The following is a 14,199-nucleotide window of genomic DNA, read 5'->3' on the forward strand; positions in this document are numbered from 1 at the left end:
GTGTTGTTACGGGGGTGTAAAATGTCTTAAGAGAATTTATCCTCGCCTCGACTCCATTATCTTTTGTCTATCTCGATTAATCCGAAAGAAGGAATTACTGATAAACTCATCGTTTATATCTCTATAACTTAGAGAAAGGAAGTTCCCTACTTCAACCCAGACTCTGTCTTCATCAAGACAAGACAGAGATAAAGTGAAACTAAAATCATAACCAGAGGAACAACATGATCGACCCGGCCATAGGGTGCCAAGATTTTAGCTAAGCTAGTCTGTTTAGCTACGCCCTACTAAAAAGGTGGAACATACCAATACGTAACGTGAACTGTCTTAATATACCATATAATGTGTACAATCACAAATAAATACAAGTTTTACCACGTATGTCAAAGTTATTTTGATACAGACTTGTTGAAGTTATATCAACAAAATTACCCACTAAAATGTGCTAATTTAAATATTGATTTGTTAATTCAACACATCTAATGTGTATAAATGAGATTTTAACACTCAATCTTTTGTCCTTGTTTATATCTCAATCTACAACAATATTTTGTCCATCAAAAAGAAAAATCTACAATAATGTGTAACTTAATGTGAAGAACTAATACAGTTCAAATCCCTATTGAATTAGAATAGATTACAACTACCCAACAACAAAAGACAGACACATTTGTGGACGTAGACAAATCTTCTTCTTATCTAAACACGTTACAATATGGTCTTCTCATCGTCTTACCAAATAATTTGTTTAGAATATCTGACACACCACATATTATTAACAGACTACGACGACATAACACGAAATTTTGTAAATCACTAAGATTAGAACATCTATATACTCTTAAAAAGCAAAATGTTCATCGACTTTTTCAAGACAAATTAGAATCTCCCATATGCCTAGAATCATTTCACAATAACATTGAGTTCATTAATAAATGTCCACATATTTTGAAGACATTTCATAACGTTTTGTTCAGTATTTATCGTTGATGTTAATAAGTGTGTGGGAAGAGAGGAGACATTTCTATTTCGATTTTAGAACTTCTCAAATAGGTCCATTGCTTTCATGTCCGCTTGTCTCTCTTAAGAATCGGATCATAACATTAACATACTCTCTCTCTTTCTCTCTCTACTTTCTCTCTCTAACTCGCAGGTAAGAAAAACACAGAGCTCTCTAATATTCGAAACATCGACGATAATGGAGGATCGGATCGAAGACGACGATGGAGATGTCTTAGCATCACTCAGCCCCGTCCCACCTCACCGTCAAAACTATTCTTACAGTCATCAATTAGACGTTTCAGGAGGTGGAGGAGGAGGATACACACGAACAAAATTCAGAAATCGGAGTTTGAAAGAAGAAATTACGCCTAAATTTATAAGTCGTTATTCCGATTCTTCTTCTGATGATGAATCGTTCAATTCATCTTCCTTTACTTCTTCTGCTTACGCTAGTATCAACAATAGTATGATGAAAATCGATGAATTTCAGAATAACTCTTCTGCTGATTCTTTGAATCGTAATTCCTCAAGTGGTTTTAGCAATGAATGTAAAGCTTTACCTGAGTTCGTCGGTACCGGTGGAGGTCGTGGAATTTTTAAAGTTCCTCTTCGTGGTGCTGTTCATCCTGGTCGTCCAGTAAACCTAGAATTGAGACCTCATCCGCTTAAAGAAACTCAAGTTGGTGTTTTTCTAAGGACGATTGTTTGTACGGACAATCAATTATGGGCTGGACAAGAAAATGGATTGAGGTATTGGAATTTTTCAGATGTTTATGATACTGGTTGTGGAATTGGAGGACGAGAGAGGAGAGGAGATGAAGAGGCTTCGCCGTTTCATGAATCGGTTGAAACTTCACCAACTCTGTGTTTGGTTGTTAATGAAGCTAATAAGTTGATTTGGAGTGGTCATAAGGATGGAAAGATTAGGACATGGAAAATTGATGAAACTTTAGATGGAGGAAGTTCTTTCAAAGAAGGTCTTTCTTGGATTGCTCATCGTGGACCTGTTTTATCTATGGTTATGTCTTGTTATGGTACGCCATTTTCAATTGATTTCTTGTGTTTTAATCCTATTTTGCTTATTAATTACTGCATTAGTTCATTTGATGCTTTTGATCCCTATAGATTGGTTTAAAATTTGAATGTTTTGCTTGAATGTTAGCTTAATAATGATAGATAATGACAGGGCAAAGAAAACGAAAATGATATGACATAACAATTCGAAAATAAATCGATTTTTTGCAAATAGGAGTACAAGTTAATATACAAGATCTAAAAAGATATGACCGAAGTGGGTGCTTTTAATCTCGTGATTATGGGGGTAAAATGAATATGATCAGGGATGTGCTGCTCGTGATAGGCGAAAAATAAACTATGCATTTTTTTCTATTGTCTTGGTAAAATAACTTGCAAACAAGAGTTGAGTTCAACCCATTCGTCCTTGTAGCATGAATGTGGAGTTGTGGACTAATAAGTCTGTTACCGGAAAAGATTTTGAATTATCACCCCTGGAACCTTATATGAGCACTTAGTTAGCATATCTAACTTTAGAATACTTTCTATAGTATTATAACCAACAAAGGGTTTGGTATTTGAAATTAAGGTCTTTGTGGCTTGAACTTTCCATGATCAACAAAATTCTATAGTATAACAAACTAAACTTCATTATATATTATGTGCTTAGAGCTTGATAGGGTCAATTTTCACATTTTACTCAGCTCCTCAAACAAACCTATAACTAGTGCAGAATTTTTGTTTTTCTTATACCAACTTCAGAAAGGTGTTGTTCTGCTTGATAACCAACCATGATTTTGACTTAAACGTGTAGTATGAAGTATGAATACAAATTACAGTATAGGAAGCTAGGTGACTTGACATTTGTAATTCGGAGACATGGCGATGGACATGATTTCCTCATTTTCTAAATTCTGAAAAGATACATAATATTTTGTAAACATGAGCAATCCAAAAACCAACAAATGCTAGCGAAATAAGATGACTAAAACAGAAAAATGTACAATTTGCATCTAATTCTCTTTTAACTTGTAAGCAATTATTGATAGATTATGAGCCTGGGGTATAATATCAATATCCTGCATGTCCAATCGTGTAATGTTATACTCCCCTCCTACACTTGTACTGCAGTATCTATGTAAGTAGATGAGCATATCAAAGATAGTGGTACTGTAAACTGTAATCTTATGCTTGTCTACTTCCTAGAGGTTGTTGTAAATTGCGAGGCTTGGATGTCGTGAGACGTTGTAACAAGCCCCCCTAACCCCGTCTTGTACATAGTTTTTTCCCTTTCTAATATATTCATTCTAATTTTCAAAAAAATAAAAATCTTATGCTTGTCTATACCAGTTGTATTTATTTTCTTGAACTATATTTATTTATTTGCTTTTCATTTCTTTGGTTCAATTTTGACTTAAAGTGTTAAGCTTTAGACTTGTACTACGTAGAAGCCGAACTCATTCACGTGGTAGCATATCATCTAATTATTTTCATCATATTCTATTTTGACTTTGTTATATATTTTCAAATGTAGGTGATCTCTGGTCTGGTTCAGAGGGTGGTGTTGTTAAGGTCTGGCCATGGGAATCCTTAGAAAAGTCACTTATTGTAATTCCTGAGGAAAGACATAAAGCTGCTTCATTCCTGGAAAGATCATATATTGATCTTAAGAACCAAGTTACAGTTAATGGTGTTTGCTCTATTTCTCTTTCCGACGTAAAGTACTTGGTGTCCGACAATTCTAGAGCAAAAGTTTGGAGTGCGGATCAGATATTTTTTTCACTATGGTAATCTTGTCAAGAGTTAACACTGTTATCTGATTAAAAGAAGTTCCTGTTAGAGGAGTTTTAGATACTATAATACCTGCTGTAACTATTTATTGTTCTACATTTTTTATTTACTAGATACAGTTTGAAAATGGTGAAACATTTTGTGAACCTTTTTTTGCAATAGGAATAGCAGTCAGTGTTCCTTAAGGCAAAAAAACTACTTGTGAAGGCTATCAAGTTTCAGTAACTAGGTCTGCTGTTAGTTGTTGAAATATATTGGAGGTATTTGTTGTCGGCAATATACGAAAGCCAATTTAGACTTTGTGATATTATGTGTCTTTCGAAGAGTTATGGCTCCTAGTTCTTTTTATTTTTAATATTAATTCAAATGATTCCAAAAAAATGACTCCTAGTGTTTATATAGTTTCTCTTCGGTGAGGATAACATCCTCGTAAAAACTGAACGTGGGTACTTTCCTAGTGAATCCCTTGTGCGTCTTAGTTTCTTATGTCAGAGACTGTCTTTTGTTACATACCTAGATAGTTCTGAGAAGATCTAGTGTTCGATTTACAGGGATGCGCGCACAAGGGAACTTCTGAAGGTTTTCAATATTGATGGGCAGGTTGAGAACCGTGTTGACTTGTCCGCAATGCAGGACACATCTGTGGAAACGGATATGAAGGTAAAGCTTGTTTCCGTATCAAAGAAAGAGAAAGTCCAAGGTTCTATGAGCTTCTTGCAACGATCACGTAATGCATTGATGGGAGCAGCTGATGCTGTTCGTCGGGTTGCAGCTAAGGGCACATTTGGAGATGATAAGAAGACAGAAGCCATAGTTCTCACAATAGATGGACTAATTTGGACAGGCTGTACAAATGGATTGCTTGTGCAGTGGGATGGGAATGGGAATCGATTGCAAGAGTTCCAGCATCATTCTTCTGCCGTTCAATGTTTTTGTACTCTTGGGTCACGCATATGGGTAGGGTATGCCAGTGGCATGGTTGAAGTGCTGGATCTTGAGGGTAACCTGCTTGGAGAGTGGGTTGCACACACTAGTCCTGTTATAAAAATGGCTGTTGGTTATGGCTATGTATTTACTCTGGCTAATCATGGTGGTATTCGTGGATGGTTGGTTACATCCCCAAGTCCTATTGACAAGATTATGCGATCAGAACTAGCCAGCAAAGAGATGCTATATACAAAGATAGAAAATCTCAAAATATTGACAGGGACTTGGAATGTTGGACAGGGAAGAGCTTCTCTTGACTCACTTCTAGCATGGCTGGGTTCTGCAGCAGTAGAGGTTGGCATCGTTGTCGTTGGGTTGCAAGAGGTAGAAATGGGTGCAGGTTTTCTTGCAATGTCCGCAGCGAAAGAAACTGTAAGATTTTATCAAATTACCTTTGCAATGACGTTATGGCATATTTCGCTTCGAAATATGAAAACTTTACTAGAGTTGTCTTCGAAAAGATCCGAACTTTAGAAGACAAGCAGCAACATGATATTTTGAAGCCTGTGAGATAGTGCTGAACACATTCACCAATGATCCCAAAACCATGTAATAAGTTGCGTGCTGATAATAGATTTTGAGTTCAGTGTGTTGTGCAGCGTGCTTGGTACTAAAGTGTTTGTTAAATTAATACGGGAACATCACTGAACTTTTTTGGGGATTATATATTATAGAATTGTTGGAAAAGATATACGTTTCTGGAAAACAATAAACAGGTTTGTGAAGGAACTAGTGAAACAGCCCAGTCATCTTACTATGCTAAAACGTCACTTGCATTAAGATTGAGATTTAGCAAAATACTCTAGCTGCCTGATTTAAAAAAATCCTTGGACTTGGGTCCCACAATGGCAGCTGAGAATGCCATGAGGGCGCCAAGGCCAATCAGTCCATTCGGGTTTAGAGGGTATTTATAGAAACTTTTTTATTATCTTGAGCAGTTTCAACTAATATTGGATAAGCAACTTTTAGGATAGATTCTTTTAACTCAATTGATTTTGTTGGCAAAGTCAAATGAGTTCTTTAGTTTGTGGTTGTTGAACGTTTTTCTGTAATATTCACGAAATATGTGGGAATCAACAGTATAACATTTGTTTTCATGGAAAACAGTTTTCTTAATTTTGGTTTGCCTATACTAATTAACTTTTGTATCCCTAGTCTCTCTTTCTGTACATTTATGCCATTTACAACTTTTTCTGATTGCAGGTAGGTATTGAAGGAAGTTCTAATGGGCAGTGGTGGTTGGATAGAATAGGGGGATCCTTAGATGAAGGAGCAACTTTTGAACGTGCGGGATCTAGGCAGCTTGCGGGCTTGCTTATAGGTGTATGGTAAGTACTTTTAAGAAAATTATTTGGATGACTTTGGGGAAATTTAATTTCAAAAACCTAAGTTCGCCAATTTGTTTTTCATCGTATTGGTTAGTATTCTCTTTTTATAGTTTAAGCTGATATTCCTAGTAACTATATACAGGATTAGGAGGTACCTTAAACCACATGTTGGGGATGTTGATGCTGCAGCAGTGGCATGTGGGCTTGGGCGTGCTATTGGTAACAAGGTACTTTAATTCTTTTCATTTCTTGCATATAGGAGCTTGTACTTAAATGTTCGTACTTCCTTTTATGCTCGAGAATGTGAAACATTTGGGTTTACTTCATTATTATTAGACCAGAGTTTTTAAGAGGGCAACACTTCAAAGTTCAATCTTGAACGAATCGTGCACATTAGGAGGTGGAAAACCAGCTAACTAATAGAGTAGACCTGGAAGGTATCAATGGCCAAAGATGTCAAAATTGATATGACTGGAGTTACCAAACAGAAAGTTGTGTATCAAAATCTTACCTGCATGGCGCACATAGAATAGTAGGGAACAACTACGTACTCTTTCTTTCCCACAGTCACACTGTTCTTTGTAGCATCTGTCAATAAATTTGAAACCTTAGTTAGCTACTTTTGTACCTTTACCACCTTGTCATCTTTCCCTCAAAGTATTTAATGTAGATACACAAAGGATTCTGTTCACCTTGTTTCTTTTACTACGCCGTTCTTTTTTTCATAAATATGATTTGCTATCCAAATACTTCTTAAACAGGGAGCTGTGGGTTTAAGGATGAGGATCTTTGGTCGGGCAGTTTGTTTTGTGAACTGCCACTTTGCTGCGCATTTAGAAGCAGTTAATCGGCGCAATGCTGACTTTAATCATGTTTACCGAACAATGGTCTTCAACAGACCGTCTAACCTTCTCGGTGCCGCAGCGGGTATGATGCTGAACCTGTTCTTACCTATCCTTCTTGCGTGCTCCGCATATTTAGTTTGGCTGCTTTATTCTTCTGGCTTGCCCTTGCTCCTTTCTGTTGCAGCTGGTGTCTCCTCCGCCGTTCAAATGGTTCGTGGTACAAATGTATGTAACCTTTGGAGTATCCACATTCATCCATTTTCAAGTTCATTAGTTTCTGGTTTCAGTATCCTTCCTTGTAGTCTAATGTCGCGTATGAAACAGGTGCTTTTACCGGCTACTGGAACCAACTCTGATGATGCGAAGCCTGAGTTATCTGACGCAGACATGGTTGTATTTCTTGGTGATTTTAACTATCGACTTGATGGTATTTCATATGATGAAGCTAGGGACTTTATTTCTCAAAGATCCTTTGACTGGCTCAGAGAAAGAGATCAGCTCAGAGCGGAAATGAAAGCTGGGAAAATTTTCCAAGGAATGCGTGAGGCAGTCATAAAGTTTCCTCCGACATATAAGTTTGAAAAGCACCAAGCTGGTTTGGCAGGTAATTTTTGAGAAATACATCAATTTCCTGGAATAATTTCTCCAACAGGCTAATATCTTATGCTGGTATATGGTTATCTAAGTACTTTGTGGATTTCTGGATTCTTCTCCCAGCAATACCACTACGAACCCTAAGAATAGAGAATAATTTAGATTTGGTTAATTCTTTTACTGCACTTAACAGGGTATGATTCTGGCGAAAAGAAGCGCATTCCTGCTTGGTGTGACAGAGTATTATATCGTGATAGCCGCTCTTTTTTTGCTTCTGTGTCTGACTGCAGCTTAGAGTGCCCTATAGTATCTTCAATTCTACAGTACGCATCTAGCTCGAGAACTCTATTTCAACCATATGTATTTTCTATTGGTGTAAAACTTGACATTTCCTATTTATCAGTTATGACTCTTGCATGGAAGCGACAGAAAGTGATCACAAGCCTGTTCGCTGCATATTCAGTGTCGATATCGCCCATGTTGATGAATCAGTAAGGAGAAAAGAGTTTGTAAATGTTATTCGAACTAATCAGAAAGTTAAGATTTTGCTTGAAGAATTAGGCAAAGTTCCAGAAACCATTGTCAGCACAAACAACATTATCCTCCAAAACAAGGACAATTCTCTTCTTAGAATCACCAATAAATCTGAGAAAGATGAAGCGATGTTCGAAATCATTTGTGATGGTCAGTCGACCATCAAAGAGGATGGTGAAACTCAAGAGCTTTCTCCAAGAGGTTCATTTGGCTTTCCTCGCTGGCTTGAGGTATGCTTCTGTTACAGTGTCATAACATCATTCGCGGGTATAGTTTTGGAGTTATGATGAAATTGATACACAATGACCTTTTGAGTGTTTCGGAGGTTGTTTATGAACTGTCTAATCTGTCTTATGAACTGTCAATGTTGGAACATTAACTAGTTGTCCGTACTTCCCTTGCTCAAGTTTTCCTTTCCAGTTTTAGCCTTTCCAAAAATTACTTTTGACATTGCTTGTTTTTTTATAATCTAGGTAACTCCCGCAGCCGGCGTAATTAGACCTGGACAAATTATGGAGGTCTCTGTGAAGCATGAGTTGTTCCATACACTGGAAGAATTTGTGGACGGGGTGCGGCAAAACTGGTATTGTGAAGACTCAAGAGACAAGGAAGTAGTATTGGTGGTTAAAATTCGTGGTAGTTGTTCGACCAAGAAAACGAGCCATCGGATTACTGTACGTAATAGCTGCACATCCAAAACCACTCATGTGAACTCAACACCTGTTGATTCTAGTATCGTGCAAGCAAACGTCTTACAGAGATCTAATTTTCAACCCTTTAATGGTTCTTCTGGTGTGGCTGACGATCTTCGCAAACTACAACATGATTGTGAAGGGAAGTAGGTATAATTTCATAGAAAATATCTGCCTAATCAGTTATGAGAAGCTAGGAATACCCCTTTACTGCCCAGACAGCACTGAAGATGCATCTCAAATGTAAATATCCCTCGATCCTAGTCAACATTTTACGTATCTAGGATCAGGTTCAATTTGTTAATCGACGTTCTTATCCATCCTGCAAGTGCAATTCTTTTCATAATTGATTCCAAGATCATATTGTCCGACACATTCTAACATCCTTGGATGGACCATCAAATCTGCAAGAAAAAAGTAGAAAAGGCTGGGGAAGGAACTTTATTTTAGTTCTTCTTCTTCTTTCCCTATTTCTCTCTTTGTTACGTTGTTTTAAGTGTTCTTCATAGAAGCAAGCACTGCGGTTTTGTCTGTAAGCATATAGATTACAGTGCTACTGAATTTTTTTTTTTTTTTGTAGACTGGAATAACTGATGATTGTCAATACATATGTTTCTTCTGAATTTCTCGTTCATGTTATGCATCCAGAAGTTTGTTATCTCCAATTTTAGCTATAGACATAACCTTGTTGTGTTTCGGTTAGTTCACTGATATCATGCAGATTCATTCCCTTCTGAACGTGGTATCCCTGATCTCAGCAAGCTCAAAATGTTGAATTGGAAGCGAGAGCTGGAATCACTGATCACTCTTTTATCATGGTATGTCGGCCCAATCCTCCTGATTATATTATTTTTATCGACTGTTAGAGAATGTTGACATGCAAGAGGAGACTGAGTATTCACTGAAAATCATGTTATATCTTAGCTATGATGTGGAGAATAGTTATAATTGGTGGAAATATAGCATCCTTTCATTAAATGCATGCTTGATTCCTTAGGTCCCCTATAAATAAGTAGCACATGCCCGTGCACATACAGTACCAACCTTTTCGACAGTTAAATTGTCCAAGGCTGTGCTTGGTATATCATGAGTTTGTGTGAATATACACGGCATTGATGGCAGATTGGAGATGTCTATTTGAGATTTTGAGTATTCTCGCATGCTCATAGTTAGCTCATACGCATTTGACATGGTGAATATTGTAGTTTTTAACATAGTTACAAATATTGACACCATGTCATAACCAAACTCATTTTAAACCAAGAACGTACTTTTCGACGTAGATTTCGTATCGTTAAAAGAAAAGTAGATTTCGGAAGTCTATTAGATAATGAATACCAAACATAGCCAAAAACAATTTATGCCACGCATTATATTCTACAACTTGTATACAATCTTACAGAGTCTCCGGAGATAGAATCCAGTTCACAAATTGCCTATTTATCACCAAAAAATATCACACATGAAAATTACAGTTTACCTTTTACTACCATTCTCTCATCATATTTACAAATACATGAAGAAGAAAGTTCAGAATAGTTTGGACAAAGATCTACCAAGAATAGGAGAATTGATGATGACCTTATTCTTCACTATCTCTGACATCTTATTCTTCATCTCTTTACAGGACTTCTCTAACTCCATTACCCTCCATTGCATTTTTTGCAGGTTCAATTTCAGTTCTTCCTTTTCTTCTGCGGATTCCATAAACTTTTCGGTATCAAACCCGGGTTTCAAACTTAAAATTCCTGTTTCAGATTTTTGTAGATTTTCCTGCAATGTTCCTTTTGTTGGGGATTTAGATTGCTGAGAAATGAGAGCTTCAATGGAGATTCTTGGAGGGATTCTGATGTTCTTTGCTAGATCCTTACAAGCTTCTAAGGTGAGTTTCTCAAAATTCAGGCATTTACATAGTTTAGATCTCTCTTCCATTGATATTGTTGGATGTGACTGCATAAAATTTAACAACTCATCATTCAAGAAAAATACAAAAATTGAAACTGAATTTTCGAGTCAGAAAGTTTAAAATTAGTATTTTAAAACCATACACGAATAAAAAGAAACATACTGATAATAGAAATTCTGCACTTATAGACGTAACAGTCTGTAAACATACCTAAACCACGTACGAACAGAAAAAAGTATATTGATAACAAAAATTCTATATGCAGAGACTGTTGGGTCTATTATGATGTAAATAAATTAAAAGATAAAAAAATCTTAAATAACTTCTAATGCTACCTAAATTTGTACTCGCACCGACCTTATTGATAGACTCTGTCGGTAATAACCAAGAAATGGTGCACTAGTCATGGGACCACTGGAATTATACCCGAACAAAATCGGTATCGAAATGTTTTAGTTTAGTTCCATTAATTACAACTACAGGAAACGTCATCTGAACAACTAAGTAGTTGACCTATCAGGCAACTGTAATTCATAGATTGATATGAAATGGATTTCATATCTATAATGTGTGGAAGATGAACAATTGTCTTTTAGTTGGAGAATTAGAGTGGGGTTTGATGTCTCTATCCATCTAATATCTTGTTTATTTTGAACTCCCTGGAACCGAAGTTGTTCAATTTAGTTGGTTCTGGTTTCTGTCGTGTCTGGTTTGATACTCAAAGTAGAATCCGGACCAGAACAAAAACCAACGATTGGTTCTTCCGAATTCGGTAGCCTAGGTTAGAAGGTTATGTTCGATGGAATTGGTGGAAATGAAAAATGACCGTATATCATACGTATTCTAAGTAGTAAAGTATTTCTATCACTTTGTCTACCCAAAGTTGGAAGCTTTTCTAAAGTAAATCTATCTCCATGTCTTTTAGTTGTAAGTAGCAATCTGACAGATATGAGACTCATCAATTATTCTAGGATAATTTTAGCCTTACACCGAAAAGGTATCCTGGAGGGTCACTCCAAACTTCTTCACTGTTTTGGTTAGCAAATAAACTCTTACTTTTTGTCTTTTTTATTATTTTTGTCACGAGGTATTGAACTTAACCAACTTTCCGACCCTCTCTCCAATTGTCTGACATGTCTAAAGCAGAGTCAAAATTGAGACTATGATGTATTTCAATTTTGTCCATCATGATGTATTAATATCATATGAAGATGGATTAATATCATCTAATGATGTAAAAAGTCGTAAAAATAATAATTAACACCCATGTATCATGTAAAATACCTAACGATGTTTGAAAGAAGATATAAACTTTCCATCATTATCGCACAAATCACACTACTAACTAAACTATAATATCTATGCTCTACTTAAAATATTTGAGTTTTTATCTAACACGGGTCTCTAAGACCCATGTTAGTGGGGTCTCTGATAACATGGTGCCCAAAGCAGTCGCTTTGGCTGATTTAGCGAGGGTTTGGCCCGACCTTACTCTTTAGCGCGGGTAATCTAGATTAACTCTCTAGACTATTATTAAGATCAAACAACTTATGTAGATTATTTGGAAATAGTAATTCAATTAAAATTTTCAATTTACCTCAAGGTAGATTTCAATAGCTCTGTAGATACCATCAAAACAATCTCTAGCACAATCAGGTAAGCTCTCTGCAACTTCAAGAAATTTAGAAAACTTCAAGTTTTGGTCTGGTGAAATTTCTCTCATATACTTGTCAGTCAATCTTCCAACTTTCTTCATTTTCTGAACTGTCATTCCATCACTAATAACAAATGCTCTAATCAATCTTAATATCAAGTTAACATCATAAACTTCTCCTGAATTACTACCACAAACTAACAAATCATCCAATTTTGCCTCATCAAGCATTTCCCCAATCAATCTCTCCAATGCATCTCTTGAATTTCTGCTCAAATCAAAACCAGATACCATTTTCTGTACCCAAAACAACCCTCTACATGAAAAAGCTGTTTTCCCAAGTGAAACCACTCCAGAAACAGCTGTTTCTACAAGTCCAGTATACCCAATACCACTTTTTGACTTATAAGTAGTTTTCAAGTAATGGAGAAGGAATTTAGTAATAACTAAGTTGTTATTATCTGTTCCATAAAAACCCATTGTTTTAATGATCTTTTCAATTATTTTTGGGGACAAAATTGTCAATTCATCAAACCACCATACCTTGTTTGTTGAAGTTGAATTATTAGATTGTTTAGCAGTAATGGCAGATTCTGGAGTGGTTTTAACTGATGAAGATAACCTAAACCCAATTCCAATTGTTTCAGGAGATGAATATGAAGATGGTGAAGGTGAAGGAGAATGAGAAAAATTCATATCTGATTTCTGTGAAATCTTAGAAAGAAGTGAAGAAATTAGCTTTTCAAGAAGTCCAGATGGTTCAACAGAAGAGAAAAAAGAATCACAACTTTTTAATGAAACCAAAATATCACACCAAGACCAGTAAAATAATCCTTCAAGAAATGTTTCTGTTTGTTGAAGAAGATTATAAGGTGAGATTTCTTCTGTCATTTCAAGAAAAATTGCAGAACAATGAAGAACTGAGACATTTGATGGGGTAATTGAAATTCTTCCATTATTATAACAGAATCTTGAAATCAATTCAAACCCATTTCCACCTCCTGGGAATTCATCAATCTTGATCACTGAATTACTGATCTGGGTTTTCTTGTTCTGTTCTGTTATCATCTTCTTCAATCTTCCTGAGTAATTGGAGATTATCTTCTGCGACAATTATTAATGGCAGAAAACTTGAGAAATTGAGAAGACAATGATGAGTAAATTCATAAATGGAAGAACTTGAGTTTGAGATTACCTGATTGAGGAAGAATCTGTGTTTTCCATTAACTTGGATTTTGAGATTTGGGAGTTCTTTCATGGCTGATCAGAATTGAAGAAAAACAGAGAGAGACAACTTCAATGCTGTAAACTGAATGGGTAGCTTTAGCTAAAGCCAGGAAAAGAGCTTTTGATTTTGTTATATACAAGATATTAAAACTTTGGATGTTACAAAGTAATATGGTGCCACATGTCAACTTTATCTTTAATTAAAAGTATTAAAAAACACCTAGTGTGTGGACCCATTAATCGGGAAAAATCAGCCTTTCGATTTAATACCAAAATTTGGTACCTGTATGATACATTTTTTTTTTGTTGAAACAGTACCCGTATGATACATTTGTTAGCCATGTATATATTGGTAGGTTTGGTAAGAATTTAATGTGTTCTTTTTTATATGTTATTTGTAGAATTATTACGTTATATAATATCACATCATATGTCAATGATAAAAGTGCTTTTTAAATCTTTCACGGGTGGTGAATTCATAACTCTACGACTATGACTTGTGATTTGTAGAGTATAACTCCACACGTAATGGTTGATTTATGTATGGCTTGATTTGAATGAGATAGAATGCATCTAAAGCATGTAAACGTGAGAGTATTGTTCCCATAACTGAAAACATATTAAA

The 14,199-nt window shown here is 35.9% G+C and overlaps 2 protein-coding genes across 3 annotated transcripts; one reads left to right on the forward strand and one right to left on the reverse strand.

Moving 5' to 3' along the window:
• The first annotated feature begins 790 nt into the window (after positions 1–790).
• Positions 791–9,410, forward strand: LOC147563954 (type I inositol polyphosphate 5-phosphatase 13-like). Of its 2 annotated transcripts, XM_086642359.1 has the most exons (11): positions 791–2,036; positions 3,551–3,803; positions 4,359–5,166; positions 5,998–6,122; positions 6,265–6,349; positions 6,884–7,049; positions 7,152–7,192; positions 7,292–7,571; positions 7,755–7,884; positions 7,965–8,325; positions 8,569–9,410. In XM_086642359.1, the coding sequence occupies exons 1-11, from the start codon at positions 1,199–1,201 to the stop codon at positions 8,935–8,937; spliced, it is 3,456 nt and encodes a 1,151-aa protein (XP_086498485.1). In that variant the 5' UTR covers positions 791–1,198; the 3' UTR covers positions 8,938–9,410. The 2 variants fall into 2 exon arrangements, with proteins under 2 accessions (XP_086498485.1, XP_086498479.1); XM_086642353.1 differs by having other exon boundaries at positions 797–2,036; positions 6,884–7,192.
• Positions 9,411–10,131: 721 nt separating this feature from the next.
• LOC147563955 (Phototropic-responsive NPH3 family protein) lies at positions 10,132–13,894 on the reverse strand. The gene is made up of 3 exons (XM_086642371.1): positions 13,543–13,894; positions 12,291–13,451; positions 10,132–10,737 (listed from the first exon to the last, which is right to left on the reverse strand). The coding sequence occupies exons 1-3, from the start codon at positions 13,603–13,605 to the stop codon at positions 10,318–10,320; spliced, it is 1,644 nt and encodes a 547-aa protein (XP_086498497.1). The 5' UTR covers positions 13,606–13,894; the 3' UTR covers positions 10,132–10,317.
• Between the last annotated feature and the right edge of the window lie 305 nt (positions 13,895–14,199).

This window comes from Eschscholzia californica, unplaced genomic scaffold (assembly GCF_041429995.1).
Source record: "Eschscholzia californica isolate CP2 unplaced genomic scaffold, dmEscCali1.0.p SCAF_1, whole genome shotgun sequence".
Lineage (NCBI taxonomy): Eukaryota > Viridiplantae > Streptophyta > Magnoliopsida > Ranunculales > Papaveraceae > Eschscholzia > Eschscholzia californica.

What these genes read in the sequence shown, in the direction of transcription:
- LOC147563954 (XM_086642353.1), top strand. Translation starts at nt 1,199, where the DNA reads ATGGAGGATCGGATCGAAGACGACGATGGAGATGTCTTAGCATCACTC. An exon ending in TGTCCGCAGCGAAAGAAACT is followed by an intron (nt 5,167 to 5,997) that starts GTAAGATTTTAT and finishes TTCTGATTGCAG; the next exon opens with GTAGGTATTGAAGGAAGTTC. An exon ending in GGCTTGCTTATAGGTGTATG is followed by an intron (nt 6,123 to 6,264) that starts GTAAGTACTTTT and finishes AACTATATACAG; the next exon opens with GATTAGGAGGTACCTTAAAC.
- LOC147563955 (XM_086642371.1), bottom strand. Translation starts at nt 13,605, where the DNA reads ATGAAAGAACTCCCAAATCTCAAAATCCAAGTTAATGGAAAACACAGA. An exon ending in ACAGATTCTTCCTCAATCAG is followed by an intron (nt 13,452 to 13,542) that starts GTAATCTCAAAC and finishes TAATTGTCGCAG; the next exon opens with AAGATAATCTCCAATTACTC. An exon ending in CTATTGAAATCTACCTTGAG is followed by an intron (nt 10,738 to 12,290) that starts GTAAATTGAAAA and finishes AATTTTATGCAG; the next exon opens with TCACATCCAACAATATCAAT.